Source organism: Cygnus olor, chromosome 19, assembly GCF_009769625.2.
Source record: "Cygnus olor isolate bCygOlo1 chromosome 19, bCygOlo1.pri.v2, whole genome shotgun sequence".
In the NCBI taxonomy this organism is placed as follows: Eukaryota; Metazoa; Chordata; class Aves; order Anseriformes; family Anatidae; genus Cygnus; species Cygnus olor.
In genome coordinates, this window is record NC_049187.1 from 6,581,226 (window position 1) to 6,608,017 (window position 26,792).

General features: G+C 58.8%; 1 protein-coding gene across 2 annotated transcripts; it reads left to right on the forward strand.

Moving 5' to 3' along the window:
• The first annotated feature begins 342 nt into the window (after positions 1-342).
• Positions 343-26,616, forward strand: ASS1 (argininosuccinate synthase 1). Of its 2 annotated transcripts, none has more exons than XM_040531810.1 (15): positions 343-410; positions 3,071-3,182; positions 3,543-3,611; positions 3,843-4,031; positions 6,361-6,417; positions 6,769-6,843; positions 9,979-10,049; positions 10,443-10,473; positions 13,996-14,086; positions 15,793-15,877; positions 16,549-16,613; positions 20,691-20,822; positions 24,414-24,570; positions 25,782-25,847; positions 26,323-26,616. In XM_040531810.1, the coding sequence occupies exons 2-15, from the start codon at positions 3,075-3,077 to the stop codon at positions 26,375-26,377; spliced, it is 1,251 nt and encodes a 416-aa protein (XP_040387744.1). In that variant the 5' UTR covers positions 343-410; positions 3,071-3,074; the 3' UTR covers positions 26,378-26,616. The 2 variants fall into 2 exon arrangements, with proteins under 2 accessions (XP_040387744.1, XP_040387743.1); XM_040531809.1 differs by lacking the exon at positions 343-410 and adding an exon at positions 2,120-2,151.
• Positions 26,617-26,792: the final 176 nt, after the last annotated feature.

Consider the following 26,792-nt stretch of genomic DNA (forward strand, 5'->3'; position numbering starts at 1 on the left):
AAGAAATTCGTCCTTTCTTCACCGAGCTGTGCCTAGTAGGAAGCCACTGAGGAGAACCAGCTCCCCTCTGCTTGCTGCTGCCATGGGGGTTCCTGGGGGGACACCCCCTGGAGCTGCATGGATGCTGAGGAGTAGGGGGGACACCGGTGTCAGCCCCTTGAGCAGTGCAGCGAGCCAGTGCGGGGCAAATCCTGCATCCCACGGGGCTGGAGGTGTGAGTTCCTCCCCTCCTGCCCCGTTTTGCCCCGGGCAGGATGAGGGCAGGGCCTCGCCTGGGGATGGTGCCCACAGAGGGGACAGCCCTGCGGCAGCTCCGCCTGCCCACGCCTGGCTATAAGGGAGGAGGAAGAGGAGGAGGGGGATGGACACGCAGCGAGGGCAGCCAGCCTCCCACGGGTCCTGCGGAGGGGGTGAGTGCAGGCATGGCGTGGGGGGGTGGAAGGGAAAGGGGGCCCTTTACTTGGGGGGACCTGTCCCTTGCCCCTTGCTGTCCCCTGCCCCTCGCTGTCCCCTCTCCATCCAGCTTCAGGTGTCTGCCACCGTGGTGCTGGAGAACAGCTCACTGGTCCCCAAATTAACCAGGCAGGGGGGTCCCAGCCCCTTCTTATCCCTAAAAGGGGTCCAGGCTGCTCCTAAGCCCCTTCTAGCTCAGTTCTGGGGTGATCCCCACCACCCTGACAGCTTCCCCAGCTTGGCCACCCCCAGGGAGAGGAGCTGGGACCTCGGCTGGCACCACCCCAGTGCCCTCCCCGCTCTGTTTGTGGGTGCTGGGGGCAGGATGGGGCCCCCATGCCTGCGATGCCGAGGCTGATCCCAATGGCAGCAGCGCGTCCCCACAGCCTGTCCCGCAGCCTGCCTGTCCCAGCTGCAGCACCAGGGCTGCTCTGCCCGCCCGCCGGGGGAAAGCAGTTCCTCTCCTTGCCAGAAACTCGAGCTTTTTATTCCAACCCCGCTGCCTTTTATTTTTGCTGGTCTTAAACAGACCAGCTTGGTATTCCTGTGGGGCAGAGCAAACAGCCGCTCCGGTATAAAGCGTGACCTAACTCACAAGGAAACTGCTGCAGCACAGTAATCAGGGCTGAGAAAGCCCCGAAATGTTCCGCTTCCCTGAGCTTTGTTTGCTTTGATTTACTATCCTGTAATGCTGAAATTTTGAGGCTCTCCCTTCCTTGTGGGCACGGAGCCGTGTTTCTGGGGCCGCAGCTGCGGGTGGCCCCATGGCTGCAGGATGTGTCTCTGGGGAGAGGCGAGGTGCCCGGGCCCCTGGGCAAAGCGATGGGTCTGAGAGCAAAATTTGGAGGTGTTTTGTCCTCCTCCCTGCTTGCTCGTGGACCAAGCGTGCCCCTCAGCAGCGACGCCAAAGGCTGCAGAGGGGATGAGGTTTGGGGGTACAGGAGGGAATTTGTCCAGATGCGGCGTCGTGCTTTGGCTGGCCCCTTTCGGGAAGGGCGACTTGCCTTTCCTGTAAATGCCCTGGTGAGGAAGGGAAAGGCTGAGCCGGGGCGTGCTGGGCACGGACCCAGCTCTGCCCACACCCAGCCGCCCAGGGGTTGTGGAAACGCCGGTTGCACAAGGCTGGGTGTTGCCTGCACAGGCAGCCTGATGGGCACAGGCAGGCTTAGGGAGTCGAATCAAATGGTTATGGGGTGGTTATGGGCCTGTCAAACCTCCCTGCTCTTCAGTGAGGCCAGATCCTGCACCAGGGTGCTGAGCTGGCTCTGAGCAGTGCTCTGTTGGGTGCTGGCCCTGCACGGTGCTGTTGGGACTCAGGGAAGCACCGTGGGGATGTGCAGCCCGCCGGGAGCGGTGTGCTGGGGGGAGCCGGGCACGGGGCGCTCCCCCCCCTTGTAAACGCAGGAGCAGGATTGTGCTGACTTGGCAGGAGCACAAAAGCTGCTGGGGATCGGATCTGACCGGCTCTGCCGTCTGCCTTCCCGGCCAAGGGTCAGCTGGCATCGCCTCTGCGGAGCCCTGCGTTCACAGCCTGCCTCGGGGACTGCCGGGACAGCCCCGGCCCCTTCCCATGGCCAGCAGAGCCACTGGGGGCCCCCAAAATCCCCCCTGCACAACTCCAACCCCCCAAGCTGAGGGTGCTGAATCTTTTCCCATCTCCCATTGCTGGCTGAAGTCCTCGATGTCCTCAGCCAAAAGGTGAGGGGCACCAAATCGCCATGCAGAGCTTTCACGCTGCCAGCGCAATTAGGACAAACTCCCAATGACTATTAATCAGACTTTGGACCGGGGCTGAGCTGGGCAGCTGGGGGTGCTGCTCACGTGCCCGACAGGGCTGGGATGTGCCTGGTCGTGCCTGAGCCTCCGTCTCCCCCGTGCCTGAGCCGGGCCCCCCAGGTCGCAGGGCTGCGCCGGGTGGCTGCCACTGCAGCTCCTTGGAGCAAAGGTAGGCACGGGGCAGCTCCGGTGGCTGCCTGCCTGCTGCGGGGTGCCCGGAGTGCTCAGCGGGTGCTGTGCCAGCCAGCACAAGGGCAGAGTGCCCACCTTTGCTGGGAGCCACAGCCTGGCCATGGGCAGGGTGCTGCAGCTTCTTTCTTGCCTTCATCCCTTCTCCTTGCAGCCTCGGTGGGCTCCCGGTACCCCTGTGCCATGGTGAGCCCCATCCTGTGCTGCCTGCAGCTTGCTTTCCCCAGGCTGATATTTGGATGAGCATCACTGGGAGCCCTTGTTTTATTTGGGCAGCTCGTCCCAGCACGGGCAGCACCACGAAGGGCTCCTCCACTGTCCGAAGCAGCTGCCGGCCCCGTGTTTAACGTGCAGGGAGCTCTTCTCCTCGCCTCCTGGTTATTCATCCGCTGGGTAATGTTTGTGTTGGCTGGAATATCCCATCCCTCTGCTCCTAGCTGGACCGTGATGGCTCTACAGCCAGTTCAGGGGGCACTGGGGAGGGTTTCACGGTGGATGGCTGCAGCACCCCTGTGCCAAGCAAGATCAGCCTCACCTTTGGGGCAGGATTTGGGAATATCAACTCTCTGAGGACCTTTGAAGCAAACCAGAGGATGGACGGAGAGCCTCCTCTGGGCAGCACAACACAAACCCCTTTCCCCTTGCTCCGCAGCACCATGGCTCAACCCAAGGGCACCGTCGTCCTCGCCTACAGCGGGGGCCTGGACACCTCCTGCATCCTGGTGTGGCTGAAGGAGCAGGGCTACGACGTGGTCGCCTACCTGGTGAGCCCCTGGGTGCTGGCGGGCAGGGGTTGGGGGCAAGGGGTGGGTGACAATGACAGCACCCTGCGGGGTGCACGGCGTGCTGGTGGCCCTGGTGCTGCTCTGCTGAGCTTCCCAGCCCCGTGTGGCACAGCCTGTCCCCGCTGGCAAATGACCCTTTGCTAACAAGGGCAGCACATTGGGGCAGAGCCAAGGGGCTTAGCATGGGGTGGCACGGCCCCAACTCACTGCCTTGGGCATCCTGGATGGCTCTGAGCCTGGTCAGTGCAGCTTCTGTGGTGCTGCAGGTGATGTTCCACACAGGCTGGGCACGCATTAAATTTTTGCAAGCTTTCAAACTAATTCTTTTCCCTCTTTCAGGCCAACATTGGGCAGAAGGAAGACTTTGAGGCAGCCCGAAAGAAAGCACTGGCGCTGGGGGCCAAGAAGGTAACAGCATCCCTCCCTCCGGGGGCTCTGAGACCCCCCTGCACCCCCTTATCAGTGTGTGCATGGTGCTAACACCACAGCGAGCAGCCCCCCTCCCAGAGGAAAAGCAAAAACCTTTAGCATCTAGGAGAGGGGAGCAGAAGGGACCCTTCAGGGTGCCACCCTAAATCCCCAGAGGAGCCGGATCCTCCCGGCTCTCCTCCCATGGCGGGGCTCCCTCCGTCCCCGCAGGTTTACATCGAGGACGTGTGCAGGGAGTTCGTGGAAGAGTTCATCTGGCCGGCGGTGCAGGCCAACGCTGTGTACGAGGACCGCTACCTGCTGGGCACCGCTCTGGCCCGGCCCTGCATCGCCCGCGGGCTGGTGGAGGTCGCCCAGAAGGAGGGAGCCCAGCACGTCGCCCACGGGGCCACGGGCAAGGTGAGGGGAGCGGGGGGGGGGGGGGCGTGGGGTGCTGGTGGGGGGGCTGGCTGCTTGTCTGGCCCAGACATGGGTGCTGGGGAGGGGGGGGGGCGCTCCATGGGTGCTGGGGGTGCTCTGTGGGTGCCTGGGGGATTGCAGAGCTCAGCCCCATTGCGACACTTCCTTCTGGGTTTTCCCTGCTCAATTTCGGTTCCCTCAGCCTGGCGGCGTGCGGGAAGGTTTGTGTTGCAAGCCAGGGTCCCCAGCAGGTCAGAAATCCCCCATTTTCAATAGTGAACCCCCTTTTTCAACAGTGAGGGTGGCAGCTTTAAAGAAAAAAAAAACTGCCCCGGCCACGGGCTGGGCAGGAGAGGAGGCTGCAGAGGGGACCCAGCACCGCGCTGGGGGTTTCGGGGTGCCCATATCGGTGGGTGGGGGACACAGGGCACCCCTGTCCCCCGAGGGGCTGGGGCAAACCCCGAGCCCTCCCCGGCTGTCACCAGCTGTCCCCGTGGCCGTGCCGGCCGGCCGGGCAGCAGGGAGGAGGGTTTGCCACTAGAGGCAGCCAGAGACCGTGGGAAGGATGCTCGGGGCGCAGCACCTGCTCTGCAGACGGGCAGCTCGCTGCTGGTCCCCTCCTGGTTTAATTCGAGCAGAGGTGCCCCCCCACCTGACCCCCCCCACCGCTTCCCATCCCTTATCCTGGGGAGGGGGGGGACACACGGGACCGTGTCACACTTCCCCAGGAACAGCCAGATCAGGGGAACCCCCCTGGCACCTCCATCCCCTGCGGGGACACTCAGGGTGGCACCATCACCAGATGCCACCTGCATGGCTGTTCTGCAGGGCCCTCGGGTGCTGTGCACGCACCCAGGGGTGGCTGGATCCCCCCTCCTCCCCATCCTGCAGGGCCCTGACACGTACCCATCCCATCTTGGCCCACCTGCAAGGTCTTGGTGTAAAGGGGACTGGGACTGGAGGTCCCCAGCGATGCTGGAGGAGCCCTGCAAGGAGGGGGACATCAGACTGGGGACAGCCTAGAGGCATGCCCACACTGGGTCTAGAGAGCTCCTTGGCCAAAATAACTCTTGTTCCTGCCACGATGCTTTCCCTGCGTCCTTCTCCTCTCATCTCACCCTTGCCCAGCACCCTCCTCATGAAAACACCCACTCGAGGCTGAACATACCCTGATGCTCCTGTGTCCCCTGCACCCCTGGGCATCACCAGCACCGGGCTCCCTGGGGGCTGCTGCCCGGGGACCCCTCGGCTGCTCCCCGGGCTCTGCCACCTCCCCGAGCCATTAGAGCCGCGGGCGCAGGCAGCACCGCGGGTAACTCGACCCGGCTCAGCCCGCAGCGCCTTAAAAGTGGGCCATCTGCGGTGTCCCCGCTGCCGGAGCAGATGGACTTGTTTGGGGCCTGTAAGGGAAATGAGTGCTTCGGTGGCTCTGCTCGCCTCTGTGTAATAGTCCTCGGGGATTTGGCAGCCCGGCCGTAAATGTATCCTTCAGGCCGGGGCCAAGAGGAGGGAGCAGGTCCTTACGCCCCTTGGTGCTGGTGGGAAATAGGCTTCGGTGAGCCCTATTCCCCTGGAAGGGCTAATAACCCCCAGGCTTGTCCCTTCCTAACTTCCTGGCCTCATTAGCAGTGCCCCATCAGCGTGGGCCAATTAAGATAACGGGAGGTTCGGAGCTAGTTAATTACGAGCTGCTGCAGCCTCCTGGCCACTGAGTTCTTCCTCCCTTCCCCATCTCCCCTCTAAGGCGTGCACAGAAATAAATACTCAGATGTGGGTTTCGTAGGCTCACTGGAGTATTTGTGTCAGGCCAGACCTTCAGGCCCAGCTCTCAGGGATCAGCTCAGTGGGATCTCTGCTCCTGCTGGCACCGGTGCCCAGTGCTCGGATCTGTCTGGGGTGGTAACAGAGCGGTTCTGTGCTCGAGGATAAACGCCCTGCTCAGCTCAGGGTGTTTCACGCTGGGAGATGTTTCCCAGAGAGGTTCATGCTGCAGGTTGGATGGAGCTTGCACCCCAAGGTGCGTCTCCATCGCCCTGCTGCAGGCGTTTTGCTCCTGTTCCTGCCGCAGCACAGCCAGGAGCTGCTCTTTTGTCACCTGTATTTTCAATGCTCCCTTTTATTAACTGCCCCCACTGATCTTGCAGTTTCTTTTCCCAAATCCAAACGTGCAGTCTTTCCTTCCACCTCCAACCTCCAGGCCACGATCCTCTCCTGGAGGTGCTGGACGGGCTGGACCAGGATGGGATCCTGTGCCCCACTGGCACGACGCGCTGTGGGACACCCACCTCCCATCCCAGACAACCCCTCAGCATTTCCACTTGCATTTCAGGGCAACGACCAGGTTCGGTTTGAGCTCACCTGCTACGCACTGTGCCCTAGCATCAAGGTAAGGCAGCCCGGGGGATTTCCTTTTAACACCGATGCGAGAGGCCGTGCCTCTCCTTAACAAGCTGCTAGCTGCACCGAGCAACGTTTTGGCATTTGAGGGGGCCGTAATGATCCTTAATTGACCTACTTTTACCCCAAACACCGCCAGGCCACTGAGCAAACAGTGCCATGGCAGCTGCGGGATGATGGATGCTCCCTGTTTCCCCCCTCGCACCCAGCACCTCGTTGGGGTCAGGGTTTGGGTTACGCCACCCTGGTGTGGGGAGATTCGATTTCAGCTGGGGGGCTGCCCGGGGGTGGGGGGGACACAAGAGGGGGCTGCAAGCCTCATGCTGCTGCCTGCCGCCAGGTCGTCGCACCGTGGAGGCTGCCCGAGTTCTACCAGCGCTTCCCCGGGCGTCGTGAGCTGATGGACTATGCCCAGGTAGGATGCTCACCGCGGCCAGCCCCACCTGGCATCGCTGCAGCACCGTGATGGGCTTTCCTAGGGTGGTTTTCTTTCTTCCCCCTTATATTTTCTTCTTCCTCCCTCCTTTCTAAAAAGCCCGTAATTACCTGCCTGCTAATTGTAACCCGTTTTCCAAGGAAACGGGTCCCAGCTCGGCGACTTGCATAACAGACAAAGCAAATCCGCTCGCCTTTGTTGTCTCTTCGTTTTTGAAGTACAAGTTGCAATAAAACATATTAGAAGTTTTGCATCAGGTTTTTACGTGCCCACCAGGGTACCTTTCTTTTTTAGCGACTTCATGGAAATGCTTGACAACTCGGCTCAATCAATCAAAAGGGAAAAAGGCAGCGCTGTGCATAAACCAGAAAATTGCTTCGGTTTTTAAATAGCTGCCGTCTAGGCTTGCCTGGCGGTGCAGGGAAGGCGAGGTGCGGGGCCACGGCGCAGGGCGAGGAGCCCTCCGCAGCACATCGGGGCCGCCGGGAGCGGCGTGTTGAGGATTGTGTTTGCCATCTGTTGTTGTATTGCGGAGGGGCGAGTTTACGAGAGCTTTCCATATGTTGCCAAACAAATTGTCAAATAGGGGAGTTATTAAGAGCGCGGCGTTTTTATTATATGGGGAAAATGGAACATGTGTTTTGGGTTTGGGTTTTGTTGTGGGTTTCTTTTTCTTTTTTCATTTGAAAAGGGGGGGAAAAAAGGAAAGTGAAATAGGTTGGGGCCCTGCTCAAAGAGAAGAGGTTGGGGTTGAGGGTTTGCAGTACCTCGTGGCCTCTGGTGATGCTCAGCATTTGAAAAAATGAAAATAAAAAAGGAGGGCAGGATTTTTTCTGTTTCATGTGCCGGAGGAGGGAGAGACAGCCAGATCCTTTCAGTGCCTGGATGTTCTCACCTCGGTGCTTAGGGAGGACACAAGGCAATGACATTTGGGGCTCGGATGCTGCCAGGGGAAGCGGGGATCCGTGCAGCTGCAGCGCAGCTCTTGCCTTGCTTCAGCAAGAAGCTGCTGCAGTGTGGCGCCTGCAACCCGCGGGGCTGAAAGGTGTTAATGAAGGAGCTGGAGATCTTGGGTGCACCCGGGTGCTTGGCCTTGGGCAGGGCGAGGCTGAACGAGCTGGGCTTGTGGCCTGAAGCCGCTTCTCTGCTCGGTGGTGGCATGGTTGGCAGAGGCCACCTGGGCTTGGTGGCCGCTTGCTCATGGGTCCAGATGCTGAGGATCCCAGTTGAAGTGCGCACGTGGAAAATCGGGGTGTGAAGGGGATGGCCCCATAAGCACAGGCTTCCAGGCTGCCAGGAGGAGCAGCAGTGGGAGGGAAAGGGACTCTCTCAGGGCTGGTGGCTCATGGTCCTGCAGGCATTCAGGTCCGACAGAGGAAGTGGTGAGTCTCGGTGAGCTGGATGTGAATATTGGAACGGGGAGAGCCTGTGATTATGCCCCCCCAGGATAAAAGGATCTCAGCATTAATTAATTAAGGTGAAATGTCCCCTGCCAATATGCGGGAGGCCTCTGGGATGAGGACAAGGGCCAGGCCCTGATGGGAGCGTGGCACTGCGCTCGTGCCTGTGCTGCGGTCGGTCCCCAGCTGGGGCTGAGGTCTGCGCTCCCAGCCCTCGCTCTCTGCCCCCTGCGTGTGGCCAGGGCACTTCTGGGGTAGGGCTTTTGGGGGGGGTGAGAGGCATGCGCAGCTCTGTGTGTCCATCGGACAGGACAGAGAAAGGTGTTTTCCTACTCTCACCTGGAGAAACCAGCAGAGCAGCAGCAGTTGCGCCCAGCAAGCTGCTCTTTGCCTTCTCTGCAAGTCAGAGCTTGTGGCATGGAGGCCATTTGAAGTGCAAATGCGCCCTGCCTGCCCTCCCAGGAGGCTCCGTGGGCAGCAGAGCACCCTTCACCTGCAGCCCTGCGGGTGGGACCGGGCTGGGGTTGCTGAGGCTGCCCAGCATCCCTGCAGCCTAGGACGGGAGGGTGGAGAACCATGGCCTGTACCCGGGGCAATGTCCCTGCTGGCTCTGGCAGTGGGGCTGAGCTGGTCCCTCTGCAGCTTTAGGAGGCATCTCAGCACCTTGCTGTGCTCTTGGGGGGTAGGTTGAGGACCGTGATTTAACAAGCAAAAACATTTCCTTCCCCTTTTCCCCACCAACAAAGAACTTCCAACAAACCCCGCTCCTCCGCTCTCGGTGGCGTCTGTGCTGCAGTCGAGCAGCAGAGGAGCCCCAGGGAGATGCATGGGCTACAGGAACACACCAAGGCACAGCCAGATCCCGGATCCACAGCCTCAAACCCTCAAACCCATCCTCAAACCCTCAATCCCAGCCTCAGATCTGGGGCACGGGGAGCCTCGCGTGCAGCAGGAGCGTGATGTCGCTGGCTGGGTGATGTCTCCGAGGGCTCAGGCTGCTGCAGCTCACTGCCATCACCTCTCCCGCTAATTCCCCTGCGAGCTCACCTCGTCTTCACAGGCAATTTCCCCCATTGAAATGTCAGCGGATAATTGAGTGCGCCGGTGACCTTGTTAGGGAGCTGGGCTCGGTGCCGTGCGCTGTGCCGGGGAGGCAGCTGGTGCGGGGCCACGGGCACCGCTGTGCCAGGCTGATGTGAGCCTGGGGTGCGTGGATTTGGGGACCTGTGCCAGGCTGTGTGTGCACGTGTTGGCATGAGGCTGTGGGGATACGGGTGTTGTCCCCTCCCAGCAGAGCATTGGTGCTGTCGAAGGCTGGAGAGCATCCTGCGGTGCTGGCGACATGTCCCCAAGTCACCTCCCGTCGCTGAGGAGCCCAGCCAGGGGAACGAGTTGACCTGGACCTGGGGAAAAAAAAAAGCACAAACTGCTGACATCTCTATCAGTTTGGTTAAAGGATGCCTTGGTGCTCCATCTGCTCGTGGCGGGGCTGGGGCAGCCGTTCCCCTCCCGGCAGCACAGTGTGGGGCTGGGGCACCGTGTCCCCGATGTGCCCATCAGGGGGGAGCTGATGGGACGCAGGGTCAGAGGCATTGCCACGACCCGTGGGGTTGTGCCTTTGTGCTTTTGGGGATGAGCCCCCCGGGTCCTGTGCTGGTCTCAGAGGCTGGCTCGCCCCACAGGCTAATTGAGCGTTTCTCCCTTCTCCCTGCAGAAGCACGGGATCCCGGTGCCTGTGACGCCCCAGACACCCTGGAGCATGGATGAGAACCTCATGCACATCAGGTGAGCAGTCAGGCAGCTCCTGCGGGGCAAGGATGCAGAGCCTGGGGCCACCATGTCCCCCCCTGCGTGACCAGTACAGTCCTTCACACCTCCAGAGCGGAGAGCCTGAGTCCTCCTGAGCCACAACAAGCTGGACAAGGCTGGCCCGAAAACCTCCTTTCCTAAACCTACAGAGCCATCCGCGTCCCATGTGGCAGCTCCTGGGCTCTCCCAAGCCAAACACTCCTTGCAGGATTGCTGCTAAAAGCTCTGGAGAGCCCTAAAACCTATTTACCCCATCCTCATGGGGTGGTGGCAGTGCTTTGAGGTGGCCCTGCTGCCGGCAGGTCCCTGGGCACTGGATGCTGGTGCTGCAGTGACTTTTTTCTCTCTTTCCTTCCCTGCCTGCCGCAGCTACGAAGCCGGGATCCTGGAGAACCCCAAGGTAATCGATCACGGGCGGGTGGCAGCTACAGGGCTGAGGGCGTCTCGTGTATTTGCAGCCTAATTGGCAATTTCACGGCGGGCCTCGTGCAGCAGGGAGACCCTGCCGCCCACCCGGCCCCACTGCCTCTCCCGGCACGTTAATTGCCGCCGGCGTCAGTAGGGATGGGACAGTTTCAGGGTGACAGCGGAGGGGAAAATGTCATGGGGAGGCAATAAGGGAGCAATGAGACAGATGAGGTGCTGGTGGAGAGCGGGGCTGCCCCACTCTTTGCACTGGGGTGGATGGAGGGGTCCAGGCTGCTCCCACACCATGCCTGCAGCCTGCACGGCCCCTTTTGCTTCCACTTCATCTGTTTGGGGCGAAGCAATGGATTAAAAGTGGCAACCCTGATGGTACCGTGGGACCGCCGGGTCCCCGTGGGGTTGGGCGCTGTGCATCACTCCTGGCAGCACGGCTGCAGCCTCGTGGTCCTGCTGTGTCAGTGCTCCTGTGGCTGTGATGCTCGGTGGCCACTTCAGCTCTCCATCAGCTCTAATTAGCGTGGGGAGAGGCCGGCAGAGCTGCAGAGGGACCCCTGGTGTGCAGAGGGACCCCTGGTGCTCAGCAGCCCCCGGATGGGCAGGCATGCACCTAGAGCATGGGGATACGAGGATGAGGAAGGTGAGGACGGCATCCTGTTCCCCCCTCGGTGCCCTCTAGAGGGGCACCTTCCCCCTTGCAGTGCCCCACCGGGGACCCCCATCCCCATGGTCACCCCGCACCCTGCCTTTCGGTCCCAAGGCAGCTCAGAAAATGGGGTCCCTTTAGGAGAGGACAGACCATTCCCCCACACCCCGAGCAGGCGGCCAGGGGTCAGGGGCACGTCTCCCCCCACGGGTGCCGGGACAGGGCTCTGCCGAGCGTGGTGGCACCGCCGGCCCCTTCCCAGCCCGGGACGAGGGTGGCCGGGGTGCCAGGCGCGGCAGGGTCCCCTCCCAAAGCCCGGAGACCTGCCAAAGGGAGGGATTTGAAAGCAGATGGTTGAGCTATTTTCTGCCTCTGTGAGGCCCGATTGAAGGGCAATGAGGCAGCTAATGCGGAGAAAGATAGAAATTTACTTGCTTTAACTTCATATGGCACTCTGAAAGAGTTCATTCAGTCCCGGGCACAACAATATCAGCCGGATGAATAAACCATTTGCGGCATCGATAGCTCTGCATCATGGTTTACTTCATGGACCATTTGCTTCCAATTTCTTCTCTTCTTGCCCCGTTTTTCTTGCTTCTTTCTTCCCCCCCTCCCTCTCTCTTTCCACACACTCTTCCTTTTTTTTTTTTCCCCTTTTTTTTTTTTTTCCCTCTCTCCCCTTTAAAGATGACATTGCAGGACTAGCCCCCCTGCGGGGAGGGATAAATAGGAGGCATTGATACACTGCAACAAACTATTTGTCATTTGAACTGTGCTTTTAGGAGAGAGAATAAAAAGAGGACAGACTCGCACCGTAATGATGGAATGCAAGCCAAATGTCACTTTTATTTCTATTTAGTTATTTTATCTAATAGGGGTTTTCATAGTTGGCTTAGAAAATTGGAAACTACCTGACTTTGACTTCCAATGTTTAGTAAACAGTTTTTAATACTTTCCATTTTTCGCCCCCCATCCTTCCTTTTGAACTCCAAGTTTTTCATCATCTCCAGCGGGTTTCTCTAGTTAATAAGTATGATCAGGGCTAGGAGAGGCCAGCTGATGTAAAATTGAAATCCGCAGCCCGTGTAATTTGTGCGTGCGCGCGCTTGGGGGGCACGAGGGAGGCGCGCGCGTGTGTGTTGTGTAAAAAAGAGAGAAAGGGGCACAAACGGGGCACGGCGGGAGGGCAGTGGGATGTGCCCTGGGATGTGCTCCTGGGACAGGAGGACGGGGTGCTGAGAATGGCCGGGCTCGGCGATTTGTTGGAGCCAAAAGTAAAGGGGGGTTTTCACCCCAAAAACTATTTCCCATGTCTTAAATTTTAGGTGAAAATTCCACAGGGAAATTAATTTTCCCCTCAAAAAAAATTTTTTTTCAAGCATCTCCTTTTGCACTTTATTTGTTGTTGGTTTTTTTTTTTAACCTGTTTTCTACCTCATCCGTTTTTGCTCGGTGGCGAGGAGCAGGAGGGAGGAGATGTGAGCAGGAGAGGCTGCGCTCAGGGCTGGCTGCAGGCAGGACCCAGCACCGGGGGGCTCCAGCTCTCACCTGTTGGGGGGAAATGTTGATTTATCACCATGTAAAACATTCAGGAGAGGCTCCGTTTGGAGAAACTCCACCCTCAGCTGCCTGAACATGGGGTGTTGTGCATGGCAGGGACTTAGCTGGACGATCCTGGAGTGGGAAGCTGACTGGGGCTTTTGGGATTATTTTCATGCTCCTGCTCACCTGGCGTTGAATGGGGCAGTAGAAAGAGGCCTGGAGCCTCTCACAGCAATGGGGATGCTCCAATGAGCCGCGTGGAGCAAAGCAAAGAGAGGAGGTTGATGTGCAGATGGACGGGTTTCCTTTGGAAATGTTCCCTCTGATTTTGACCAAATCCTGCGGGTTTTGTGGCTGGGTGAGCATTTCGGGCTCAGTGTGGCTGCCACTGGCTGGCAGAAGCTGGCTTTGGTGCCGCCTTTCTTTTTTTCCCCTATTGCAGGTGTCTGGGTCGCTCTGTGCCTCAGTTTCCCTCTCTTCCCCTTCCCAGCACGGGGGCTGTTTGTGGGCACTGCTGGGGTCCCCTCCCTGGTGGCACAGGGGACAAGAGGCGGTGTCGCCAACACGAGTGACCGTGACAGCGTGGTCCCCACCTGGATGGGGCAGCAGCCACGAGGGATGCTTTAGCTTTGCTAAATTGCAAAGCATTTGCTTTCCGGGACAGAAAGCTTTTTATTATTATTATTATTATTACTTTTTCCTCCTTCATCTGGTATGTGCTTCAATTCCCCACCGTCACCCCAGCGGCCCAGCTCTAGCGGAGATAAGATGCTTCTTTTGCGACAAATCTTGGGGGAAAATATACATAAAGGTTGATGCGCTCTGAAATGGGTTTTTGCTTTGTTCCTCCATTTTTCGCCCGTGTGTATTAACCTCGAGGACACCGTGAAAGAGCCCATGCGACTAGAGCACCTGCTGGGGTCAGGCCTCCTCATTCGTTTTTTTCGGTCAGCGCAGAATAAGCCGGGCTGCGGCGGGGCCGCAGCCCGGCTTATTCTGCACTGACCGAAAAAAAGTCGCACTTTTCCCTGCCTGACTTGCTTCTCCGCAGCTATTCCACCTCCAGCTGTGGGGGCGTCGAAGAAAAAGATGAGATCAAGTTGAGGGGAAAAAATTGTCTGATTTCCCCGGTCCCTTTGTTCCCGGGGCCCCTGCCAGCTCCGGCGCTGCTTTGTGCCGGCGCTCGCCGCGTCCCCCTCGCTTTGGGATGGGGACGGGGGGCGGTGGGTGAAGCGTGCCGAGGTCTGGGGACGCTGGTGATGTTGGCTGTGCCAATGGCACTGACTTTCCCTTGTCTTCCCCCCCTTGCAGAATCAGGCTCCCCCCGGCCTCTACACGAAGACCTGCGACCCGGCCACCTCTCCTGACACCCCAGATGTCCTGGAGATCGAGTTTGAGAAGGGTAAGAGCTTCCCCCGAGCCCGCCCTTGGTGATTTTTCCTCTTTTAGGGCCAGATCCTGCTCCCCGGTGAGCCTGGAGAATCCCTAGGGTGGAGGTGGGATGAGCCCTGACTCGGGGCACAGCAGCTTGGTGCAGCGCTTGGAGCACGTTGGGGTTCTGCACAGGGGGCCTGGGCATGTCCCTTGTGACTCCTTGTCCCATGGGGCTCCGGCTGGTGGCACTGGGACCCCCCTGCAGGCAGAGAGGTGCCTCCCTGGGCATCCTGGTGCAGCGGGTGCCGGTGGCCCTGGGGAGACACGCAGGTGGCCCTGGGGACATGCAGGTGGCCCTGGCCAGCATCGCAGCTGGGGAGGAGATGCTGGTGCTCCAGCAGGACTTGGGCCAACCATGGGATTGCCATCACGGGGGGGTCACCCCTTCCCATACCCAGAGCCTGGCAAGGGGACAGGGGACTCCCACCCCCGCCACCCCTGGGTGTCCCCGTGCCACCCCTTTGCTCCGAGGTGCCACCTCCTCCCCGCAGCCCCCGGGGCTGGGAGCCCGGCTCCGGCTTCCCGATCCTCCTCCCCGCCAGGCGGAGCCCCCCCTCCCAGCTCCCCATTCAGCCCCTAGTTAATTTATTTGAAGTTTTAATCTAATTATTAACTATTTTAAAGGCTAAGCAGCTTTCGCCAACAACAGCCCCGACAATGTCGGCTCTCCGCCGCGCGGACCCCGGCCAATGCCCCGGCGAAGGACGAGAATAGAAAGAGCCGGGGCGAGGGGAGGGCACCAAGGGGGGGCCCGGGCGAGAAGCGGCTTAAGGTTCATTATTGCCGCAACTTACATTTAATAGCAATTTACAACCGAGTTTATAAACCCCTGGCGAAGAGAGGGGGGTTTAGGCCGGGGGAAGCTGACAGAGCCCGTCAGCAGACACGGCTCTCGCGGGCGCCCCGTGATAAAGGCTAGAAAGGGAGGCATTGAGCGCTGATTGGCAACCGAGAGCGCGCCCGATGGTAATGAGGAGGGCAGATGGAGGGGAGATTAGCCTCCAACTCCGCGCCGCTTTTCTTTGTGGGCCCCGCAGCCCCCTTGTCAGCTTCCTAATACATTTATTGCTCATTTCACACTGCTCAAGAAAATGCCTCTTTTTTCTATTCAGCCTCCCCCCCCCCCCCCCCCCCCGGCTTTCCTCCCTCCCACCCAGGCCCTTTAAAAATTTAAAAAAAAAAAAAAAAAAAAAGAGGAAAAAAAAAAAAGGTGCAATAATGAATTCCCAGGGAGCGTCCCGCCACGGGGTGCGTGTGCGTGCGTGTGCGTGCGTGTGCCCCCCCCCGGCGGCGGGTGGCTCGTTTGTCAGCCCCCTGCCAGGGGCTGGTGGGACAGAAGGTGCTGCGCCCTAAGACAATTGCCGAGCGTGAAATTCAATTAGTTAAGGGCCTGGTTGCAATTTCACAGGCCCTAAAAAAGAAGAGAAGGGAAAGAGAGGGGTGGAGGTGATGGGGGGGACATTTTTATGGCCTTTTTTATTTATTTATTTCGCCTTTCTCCCGAGGTGGGTCCCCCTCCCCTCGCTCCCCCCGGGCAGCAGCTTGGATATGCCTTTTTAAGAAGTTATTTAGAGTTCATATCTGTCACGTCTACTTAGCGCGCGCGGGGTGATGCCGGGAGGGGATCCTGCCATCGCCGGCCTCATCCTGCCCACCTCTCTCCCGCCTCCGCAGGCGTCCCCGTGAAGGTCACCAACGTCGGGGACGGGGCCGTTCGCCGCTCGGCCCTGGAGCTGTTCGTGTACCTGAACGACATCGCGTGAGTGCCCCGCAGCCGCCTCCCCCGGGGTCCCCAGTTTGGGCTGGAAGCGGGCGGGCACGTCCCTGGTGGTGACGGGGCTGTCCCCGCTGTGCCATGCTGGTGCCAAGGCTGGGAGCATGGGAGGATTTAGGATTTTGTTCCCCATGCATTTATTGCGTGCCCTGAGGGGTCAAGGACCACCCTGCCCCGTGTCTGGAGCCAGGGTGGCGCTCCTGGAATACCCAGTGCCACCCAGTGCATGGTGCCCTCCTCTGTGCCTCCACCTTTACACCCCCCGGAGCTGAATGGGACTGAGCTTTGCCATGTAGTTCTCCTTTTAAATGTTAATTAAGTGGTTTTTAAATGATTTTGGCCATCACGAGCGCAGCTGCAGCGTCGCCAGTCCCCAGTGCCCATCCCCTTGCCCGGTTTATTTTCCGCTGGCCCCAGTGCCATGGGGCTCTGCCCATGGCAGACGAGGATGGGAGAGGGTGGCAGAGCTAAGAGGAGGCAAAAAAAGAAAAAAAAAACACATCTGCCTTTCACCCCTCCAACCTGGGGGATCCCTACCACGCCACCGGGCACTGCCAGCCCTGCTCAGGGGTACCTATGCCGTTATTTGGGGTTTGTGCCTGCTGTCCCCCTGCCACCTCCCCGCCGGGGGCTGCAGCCGCCCTTCTCCTCCGCAGGGGCAAGCACGGTGTGGGGCGCATCGACATTGTGGAGAACCGCTTCGTCGGGATGAAGTCCAGAGGTGAGTGGCCACCGGCCCACGGTGCTGTCCCAGCCATAAAAACAGCCAAAAAAGGGGAAAATGCTGGTGGGACTTCGCTGATACTCAGCATCGTTGTGGTGCTCAGGTCCTGGCCATGCTGGCAGCCCTTACCTGCTCCATTTCCTTCAGCTTTATGCAGAATTTGGACGTTATGAGGATTTCTTATTGGTTTTTAATGAAAGCAGCTGTCCCCTCACTGCCAGTGCCATGGTTTGCACCAGCCCCGGGGGTCCCAGTGCCACCAGGGACCCCAGGGCTGGGGGTGGCACCTGGCCCGGGGGGAAAACTGCCACGCTTTGGGCTTGGTGGGTGAGCCTCAGCTCCCGTGGGAGGGTGCTGGTACAGGGCTGTGCGACACAGGGACAAAGCATGGGAGGCAAACACAAGTCACCAAGTTTTTTGGAAGCCGGTCCCTTGATTTATTTATGCCTTCTGTGGGGGGCTGTGGCTGAGTATCGATCACCCTTGGGGATCAGCTCCATCGGAAACCTCTGGAGGCAGCGAGCTGCCCCTGGTAGAACAGAGTAACGACACGGCTCATCATCATTTCCCCTTCCTTGTCCCTGCTCTTTTGTTTTAAATCTCATTAATACCTAATTAGAGGCTCCCTTTCTTTAAACTTGCCCTCTGTGGCAGGGCACGAGCAAATATTTTGATAAGGCTCCACGGCGGCGCTCAGCCCCTGCTGCGGGGCACCAGGTGCCTTGCCAGAGCATCAGCCATGGAAGGTGAGAAACAAAACCCCAAATCATTCGGTGTGAATTTGGAGAATCAAATTAAAACCGAAAGAGGGGAGGGGAAAAAAAAAAAAAGAAAAACACAAAACCAACCCCCAAACCACACGCACCAGCTTGCACATTTGCATGCAGGATGCTGAGTAATTTGTCAAAATCTCCTTTTTTTCCTTTTTTTTCAAAGAGCCGCTGACATGCTCTAGTGACCCTTGCAGCATTTAATAATTTCTCTAAACCCCATTTAACTGTCATGTTTGTCTCCTGCGTGACATTGTCGAGCGATCGCTGCCGTGTTGGTGTGCTGGCAGAGGAGGGCTCTGCAGCAGCGCTGCCTGGTGGGTGAGGACTGGGTTTCTGGGGACAATGGGGGGGGGGGACGAGCCTTTGCCCTGGGCTCTCCCCTCTCGCTTTGAGCAGGATCCTGCCCCCAGTTTGCTCCTCTTGTTTCCCGCGATTGCCAGGGTGCTCTGCGAGAGGGAGAGGGGAAGCAGAAGATGTTGGGAAGAGTGGAGCCCCTGCGGGGATGGGGCTGGAGCAGAGGGGTGCTGCTGGTACCTGCCTCTCCCGGTGGGTTTGGGGTGCAGGGGGTGACCCTAACACTGCATGGCCAGGAGCCACTTTTGGTAGCATTTTGGACCCCAGATGGGGTGAGCGCCAAGAAGAGGGCTAACGGGTGACAATCCCATAACATCCCATGGGACGTGGTGACCCTGCTGGTGGCACCAGCTCGGGGCTCTGCGGGGTCCTGGGGCAGCACCAGGACCCCTTTAGCCCAAGGATCCCCGCTCACCAGGGGAAACTGAGGCACGGGCACGGTGCTGGGGCTGCCTGTGGCCACGGGGGCAGCTGAGGTCCCCATGAGCCCTGCCGGGGCCACCTTCCCTCCTCGCCGCCACCTCCTGAACCTGCACAGTTTGGGAAGGGGAAATTCATTTGCATTGATTTTTACTAAACTCCCAATTGAAATTCGTTAAGGACTAATGGGCGAGGGGCTCTCCGAGCTTGCCCGCGCCAGCCCTTTAAGCCCTGTTAACTGGATTTCGAGGTGTTTGTTTTAGTGGGAGGACGGGGGCTGATGGGGCAGGGCGGTGAGTGCCAGCCTTCCCTGCCCCTTGCGCCTGTTCCCATTCTCGTTTCCAAATTATCTTTTTAACTCTGGAGGGGGGCTAATTAAGTGGAGTAAATGAAATCAGTGGGGAGGAAGCAGGAAGGAGGGGACGGCCGCTGCCAAAAGAGCCGAGCTCTGTTCAGCTGGGGCTTCTCCTCTCTTTTCTTATTCTTTTTTTTTTTTTTTCCTCCCCCCCCCCCATCAACGCGTCCAGCGAGGCCACAAGGCACCGCGCCGACGCAGGAGGCAAGCAGCAAGCCCTGCTTGAACCCACACCCTGCTCTCATAATCCTTCACCCACTTTGCAAATATTTGCCCCGGGGGGGGAGAGATTTGGGTGGCATCACCCTCCCCTACACCAGGTCCTGTCCCACGAGCATCGGTACCGGGCTGCCACCCACACTCAGTGCAGCGAAGGCTCCGGGCTGGAGGTGGGCTGAGAGCTGAGCTTCCAAATTAGAAAATTTTAAGCAGCAGCAGCTGTCTGCGGGGCTGCCCCCCCCCCCCGTCCCCCCTTCCCCAGCGGTAATTGCGGGGTGATTGCAGCTCCGGCAGCCTGCGTCGCTGACACCTCTGTCTTTTTCCTGTAAACATGGGGAGATGAAAATAGACGCTTGGAGATGCTGCGAGTGTCACTCCGGAGGTGTCTCCGGGAGCTCGGCTGTCACCTCCCCTCCCGGCACAGCGGTCCCCGCGCCGCTGTCACCGCTCGGATGGGGCGAGCTGGGGGGGTGGAGAGGGGCAGGAGGCAAAACCGAACCTTTGGTCAGCCCAAATTAGCGTTAAGGGGAAGGAGAGGGGATGTTAATTGTGTCCACAGGGGGCTCGCCCATGCAGTTGGGGTTTGGAGCCCCTATGTTAGTGTGGTGCCCCATGCGGGGCTGTGCGCGTGGGGATGAGTCCTTGGGGAGCCCCCAGGGATGGGGCTGTGGAACTGCTGTGTGGTCCAACAGGAGGGAATTGGCCCCCGTGGGGCTGGTCAGGTCCTGTCCCATGCCTGGAGGATGCTGAGTTCATAGGAGCCTGGTGGGGATGAGGTTTGGTGAACGCAGTTTGGGGGTTCGAGCCCCCAGAACAAGAGCTGTGCCCACTGTGGTGTGAGCATGGGCACTGTCCTGCGTGGGGGTCCTGGGGCTGATGGCTGTGCCAAGGAAAGGCAGGGGGCTCTTCTCCTCCAGCCCTTTAATTGAAGGGCCTGGGGAATTTGGTGCCTGAGCTGTGCGCCCCGTGGCAGGGACGAAGGCAGGGCAGGGAGCAGGTCCCAGCACCACAAAGCTCCCTGAAGCTGCCCAACAGCAGCTCTTGGCAACGTGGCGATTTGGAGGCAGCATTCCTCTACCTTCCATCATTGCTGACCTCAGAAATTTATTTTTCAGGGACACAGGCTTGCCTCTCTGCATGCCAGCAAAGCGTGCGGGTGCCCTTTGCCATTCCCAGGGCCGTGCCATAGTGCGGGTGCCCCCTTGGAGAGGGGACCGTCCCCACATGCAGGGGACAGGGACGTGACCCTGCAACCACTCTGGGCAGGGGCAGGCGGTGTCTGCAAAAGCCCCGCGTGGCCGCCGTCATATTTAAACAAGATTTAAACCCGTTCCGTGGCACACAAACCTCGAGTGGCCGGGACAAAGGCAGCAGCTCTCCCTCCATGCCTTACCCATGCCTTTTGCCCGCCGACCCCGCAATAATTCCCCTGCCCTCCATCCCACCACCTTCCCTGCTCCTCCCGCACCCACAGGCGAGTGGGAAGGAGCCGGGGGGGTCTTGCCAGCCCCGGACGAGGTGCTGCTCTCTTGGCCCTTATTTCTTTGCGGCGGCAGCACGGGTCTGGCTTGGCAGCCAAGGGGAGAGGAGGGTATTTCAGGCCCTCCGCGCCTGTGCCCCGCGTCGTTCACTTAATTACAGGTTTTCAGCGGCAGACCGTTGGGCACGGATCGGTGGGGGGATCGGTTCCCAAACCCTGTCATTTAGCCTCGTCAGAGTGCCTCTTCAAAGAGGGGAATCTAGAAATTTTCTCCGCAAGGTGCGGAGTGGACTGTCTCGGCCCCAGCATGAATATAATGACAGATGCATTTTACAGCAAGCTGGGACTGAATGCGCTCGACCACAGCTCCTTCTGTCAGCCAAGTCATTATTTTTTGTCATTTGCTGACAGTTTTGGTCTCATTCGTTTCTCTCTCTTTTTCTGCTTTTCCCCCTGCCTGGAAAAATGGCTAGGTATCTATGAGACCCCAGCGGGGACGATCCTATACCATGCGCATTTAGATATCGAGGCCTTCACCATGGACCGGGAAGTGCGGAAAATCAAACAGGGGCTCTCCTTGAAATTCTCCGAGCTGGTGTACAACGGTACGTAAAGGCCCTGCATCGTGCCCCTCTGCCACCGTGTCCCCTGATATCCCCTGCTGCCACCCACAGGGTGACAAAATTCAGATGTGGCTGTCGAGGATAGTCATGAGGAAAAAAGAGGGGTTTGCTCGTGTCCAGGGAAGCTGTGGGTGCCCCATCCCTGGAAGGGTTCAAGGCCAGGCTGGATGGGGCTTTGGGCACCTGGTCCAGTGGGAGGTGTCCCTGCCCATGGCAGGGGGATTTGTCCTGGTGATCTTTAAGGTCCCTTCCAACCCAAATGGGTCTGGGGTTCTGCGATTCCGTGATCTGGAGAGCATCCCATCCCCACACCCTGCTTGATGTTGGGGTAAAAGGGCTCCACGTCTGCTGGCAGGAGGTGATGCCACCTTCCACAAGGGATTGCTGGTGGGGGATGCTCCTGGCATCCCCCCCGAGCCTGGTGCCATCAGCTTGTCCCAGGCAGCACGCCCAGCTACAGCACCCACCCTCATCCCCACACTGCTCGCTCGTGGTTGAACCTTCCCCTGTCCTTTTCCCCCAGCACCCTCGCACCAGGGCAGTGAGCAGGGGACAGTGACAGCTCCCTCCCAACCTCCCCCAGCCCCCTCAGCCCCCAGCCCCCTCAGCCCCCCGCCCCAGGCCGTTCTGTGCTGCGCACACCCACACAGTGGCACTGCTCAGTGCGGCAGGGCCAGGGGGTGATGGGGACACTAAGGGACAAGGGGACGCTGGCTCAGACCCGCAGACAGGGACAGAAACCACGCACTTCTCCCTCCTCCTGGGGTGCACACGGAGGCTTTGGTGTGGGGCTGCTCAGCCACATGCGTGGTCTGAGTTTCTCTCGGCTGCTGTTATTAAACAGCAGTGCCTGTTAAATGCTGATCCCGTTTGATTTTGGAGCCACAGCAGCACCTGGCTTTGCGCAGCCGGTGACTTCCCACCGCCGCCTTCCCCTCGAATCGCAGCCCCTGCTTCCACGTGCTCCCTGATGCTGCACCAGCCCGTGGCTGGTTTTAATAGACTTTGCGCCACGTCACCTTTATTTATTTTCTTTTTTAAGCTTGAGCATAGAACTATTTATTCCTAAACACTCGCTGTTGTGAAAGCACGAGATGAAAGAGCCATGCGGGTGCTGGAGGATTTGTTTCTCCATCCCCACCACTCACAGGGTCTGCTCCTGCCACTGTGTGAGGGGCTCCGGGATGTCCTGCAGCTCCTGCCCCACCTGAGCAAGGGGCAGACCCAGCCTGGGGGCATCTCGTGGCTCCTTTGCGAGTCCTCTGAGCACACCAGGAATTATCCTGGAGTGGTTTAGCGCTGGCAAAGCAGCCGAGGGCACATCTGCAGGGGAGCTGGGGGCAGGGAAGGATGGGGCAGGCTGGAGGCGTGCAGGCTGCAGGTTGGCTTCCAGCAGAGCTGGCGTGTGCAGAGCTGGTTTCAGAGCTAGCAGAGTCTGGCAGAGCTCTTTTGTGTCCTGTGTTTGGGTTTTAATGCAGAGCTGCAGCCACGTGGGCTGGCTGGCAGTGCCACCTGCTTGTGCTACACCGAGCACATGAGGTTTAGCTGCTAGGCTCTGGTCCTTCGGTCCACACCCAGACTTAAGCGACACCTGAGCATTGTCCTCGAGGTCCCATTTTTCTCTCCTCCCATCCCTCGGCTCACCTGCATGAGCCCCAATGCACTGCAAGGTCCCTCCTGGCCCCGGGTGGCCGCTGGCAGCCAGGCTCTCAAGCTGGCCATCCTGCGAGACCTCGTTATTGAAACTATTCCCTGATTTTGGGAGGATTAGCCTTTGCCTTCCCCCATCCCCACTGATCCCATTGCGGAGGGCTGGCTTTGAAGCCGGTCAGTCCCACAGGTACCGAAATGTCATTGTGTGCCTGCACGCCGTGGTTTTGGGATGGTTGGGGCAGGACGGGGCTGACAAAGCAAGGAGGGCATTAGGACGGATCGCTGCACGGGGGGAATTCGTGGGCGGTGAGGGGCGAGGAGGGAGGGGGCTTCCTTGCACCTGGAGCTGCCAGAGCCAGCATTTAAGTACCTGGTTATTATTTTAACGTGTCTCTTTTTTTTTTTTTTTTTTTTCCTGTCATGGGGAATGCAACAGCCCTACGTCAGCCCTGGCATTTGAAGAGTTTTATTTGGAGTGTGTTTACCTAGAAGAGGGGTTTATTCGCTCGGCTGGTGGAGCTGCTTGTGTGCAAGGAAGGGGGCCCTGCACCCTTTGGTGGTGCTGAAGGGATTCAGGGCACCGGGGATGGTTTTGCTGGTGAGGAGCGGGTGACCCAAGTGCCCAGCCCATTCAGGCCCACGTAGCACCAGTTACATCCCCAAACCTGAGTTGTGTACCCACCTCCCAGCACCTTATCCCAGCAGAGGCAGGGAAAAGGATGGAAAATACTGCAAAACCTTGCACGGAGGCCGGCACAGGGAGCCAACAAAAGCCCGGGTTTGTTTCTTTAATGGCCTCAGCCCGAATCCCAGCTGGGAAAGGAAAGGTGAGAGGGCACCGGTGTGCAGGCAGGGAGATGGGAGAGATAAAACCCGGGGATGGCCAGAGGGCGGTGAATAGGCTCTTTCTCTCTCCCCCTCTATCTCCCTTTCTATCTCCCAGGCTTTATTCCAGGTCTGGAGGGCTCCCTGGCTAATTACCCCTCTTAGTGACAGGAGGGTGCACAGGAGGAGCAGCAGGGCCACGGCCCCTCTGTGTGCTCCTGGTGGCCTCGGCTCGTGGCCGTGCCACCGCCTGCCCTGCTGGCTGCTCCCCGGGGCTGGTTTTGGGGGGATGTGACACAGCGTGTGTGTCAGCCCAGCGCCCAGATTGGGATGCTGGGGGGGCAGGAAGGGGGCTGATTGCTACGGTTGGGGTTAGGTGGAGAACAGGACGGTGGCTAGCCCTGTATGGGCACTGATGTCCCCCAAACCCCACGCTCCAAGGAGGGTTCAGTGATGGGAGGAGAAAATCAAACTGCCCTAAAAGTGGCGGTGAGGGAAGCACCCCACAGGGGGTGGTGATTCCTGGTGGGAGCCAGGGGCTGGGGTGGCCCCTTGGGATGCTGCATCCCACTGGGGCTTTCCCATCCCTGCCTGTCCCAGGGGACAGCAGCTCGTCCCCATCCTGAGGGCTGAGACATGGTGACACCCCCCCCCCCACCCCCCCACAGCCCACACTGCTCCTGCAGGCCAAAATCTGCATCCACCCCTCCGTCTCCACCTGACCTTCCAAGATGCTGGATTTTGGGAGGTGTTTTTGTCATAACTTGATGAGGCTTTGAAATCCTGTGAGCGCTCCCCATCTGGAGGAGCCGGAAGGAAAATGCCCACGGTGCCTTTTATCGAGCAGGTGATTTCCATCTCCTCTCACCCACGGGGAGGCTGAGGCCTCTGAGGGGATGGGCCACACACGAGGGGATGCACGAGGCCCCCATCGCTCAGAGCTGAACCTGCCCATCCCAGCACCTCATTTCCCCCTTTCCTGTCCCAGGACCTCATCCCTTCCCTTAAAAAGACCCAGCCTGGTGGGGGGAGCACGTCCCCCGGGGAGCCCCCCAACCTCCCCATCCCACCCCTGACGCTGCCTCGTGCCCGCAGGCTTCTGGCACAGCCCCGAGTGCGAGTTCCTGCGGCACTGCATCGCGCGCTCGCAGCAGGCGGTGGCGGGCACCGTGCGCCTCTCCGTCTTCAAGGGCCACGTCTCCGTCCTGGGCAGGGCGTCCCCGCGGTCCCTGTACAACGAGGAGCTGGTGAGGTGAGTGGGGACGGGGTCTCCGAGGGTCCCGTCCCGTCCCATCCCATCTCATCCCTCACCTCTCTACCAGGCCACCCGTGGTTTCCTCCCAGCCAAGCACGAGCCGTGTTTTGGAGTCAATATTATATATATTTTTTTTTTCCTCCGGCTTTTCCCTTTTCTTCGCGTTGTTTTCTCTCTCGCTTGCTCGCTCACCCCCCCCGGCCCTCCCTCAGCCCCTTTCAATCTCTCTAAACACTTTATAAGCCATAAATACACCCGAATGAGTTTAGATCAGTCAGAGTAAATGTCAAATTATCTTCTCTCTTTCTCTTCTCTGGCTTTTTTTCCCCCTTTCCCTCCCCCTCAAAATCAACAGCTCCTAATAATCCATCCCAACCCTTCATTATGCTTCGCACTCTCACTTGGAGAGATTAAATGAATAAAGTAAAAAAAAAAAAAAAAAAAGAAGGAAGAAAAAAAAGGAGGATGGAGGGGGGTGGGACTGAGGGAAAAGAGAGGAGAGAAAAGCAGGGGCACTTATTCTCCCTGCGTCTCCAACCATTTTCCTTTTCTTTTTGATTTCTACATCGCTGGTTTGAAAGCCTTTGAGTGACGGCGTCACAGGAACCCGAGAGAAAGCTGTGAGAGGCAGAGCTGTGTGGAAATGCCTCTGCACAGTAGGTAGAAAGTAACGTAATTATAGAGCAGGTCAGAACCACTCGAATGAGCAAAAATAAAAGCACAGAGGTTTTTCTGTAGCCCGTCAGGGGAGGTAAAATCATTGTAAACTCTTTTTTTTTTTTTTTTTTTTTCCTCCCCCCCCCACCCCCTTTAAGGTTTGCAGTTTCTGGGAAACGAGACGTGGTTTGGGGGGCAGTGGGAAGCCATCAGGGCTGGGATTGTGGGGAAGGAAGGGGATGTGCCGGGGCTGCGGTGCCCTGCCCGGAGCGGGACGGCCACGGGGATGTCCCTGGGGCTGGCAGCACCCAGGGGACACAGCGTGGCTGCTCGATGCAGGAGGTGCAAAGGGTGGCACGTGGCAGATGTCACCCCGGAGGGACATTTGGGGCTGCAGTGGGGCACTGGGGTGCCCGGCGAGTGTGCTCATGGTGCAGCGATGTGCCATGCCCTGGTCACTCATGGCCGAGCAGCTCCAGCATCCCCTCCGGTGCCCAGGCACAGCCCAAATCCCAGTCCCCACACGGGTGACACTGCTTTTCTCTCCGCAGCATGAACGTGCAAGGGGACTACGAGCCCGCCGACGCCACCGGCTTCATCAACATCAACTCGCTGAGGTCGGTGGGGGGGTGCTCCCTGTGTCCCCCCCTCCACCCCCTCAGGACTCAGCCCTGCCCCAAGCCCCCACCGACCGCCAGGACGCTGACAGCCTCCCCGAGCCCCAGCCCTGCCTAATTACAGCCTTCCCGAGCATCCGTCCTCGTTATTTTACTTACTTCTCAGACCCCGCGGTACCTCCCCCCCCCTCCCCCAGCTAAATGCTGTAAAACATGCTGCATTTACATAATGGGCTCTTAATTTTTCCATTGCCTGTTAACTGCTTTGTTCTCCCCGATACTTGATGTCCCCCCACCCCTCTAAGATAAATTAATTACATTATCTCATGGAGAAAAAAAAAATAATTAAACTGTACAGGCCTTAACAAACGCCTGCTCTTCACGCCCCCCTCATTCTGCTTAAATTAATTGAAAGGAAATGTGTGTTATTACTGTTAATTTACAATTAATTTTTTTTTTTTAATCTGGTTTCCAGGCTAAAGGAATATCATCGTCTTCAGAGCAAGGTCACCGCGAAGCAGGATGAATAGCAATCAATCGCATGTGGGCCTCCCGCTCCCCTTTCTAATTTCTCTAAGAACCACCGCTAATTGTGGTGGTAATTTGTAATTGTAACTCGTCTCCCAGAGTCAGCGCGGAGGTGATGGCTTTGTTACGGGGCCCCGACAAGTGAAATGCAATCATTAAAAAGGTGGTCGGCCGGAGGAGAAGTGGGGAAGGAAATAGAACCAGCCACGCGCTGGGGCTGCTCCTTGAGCGCCGGGCTTTATTCCTGCCTTGTTTGTTTGCTCTTCCTCCGCGCCTTGGCCGAGCGCTTCCCCACACCCGGCTTTGTGAAGTTTGTAGTGGATTAAGTGCCGCCGAAGGACGCCGGGGTCTTGTCGCCAGCGGGACCCCTCCGTGGGAGCAGAGGTGTCCCCCCTGCCCGGCGTCGTGCTGGGGACG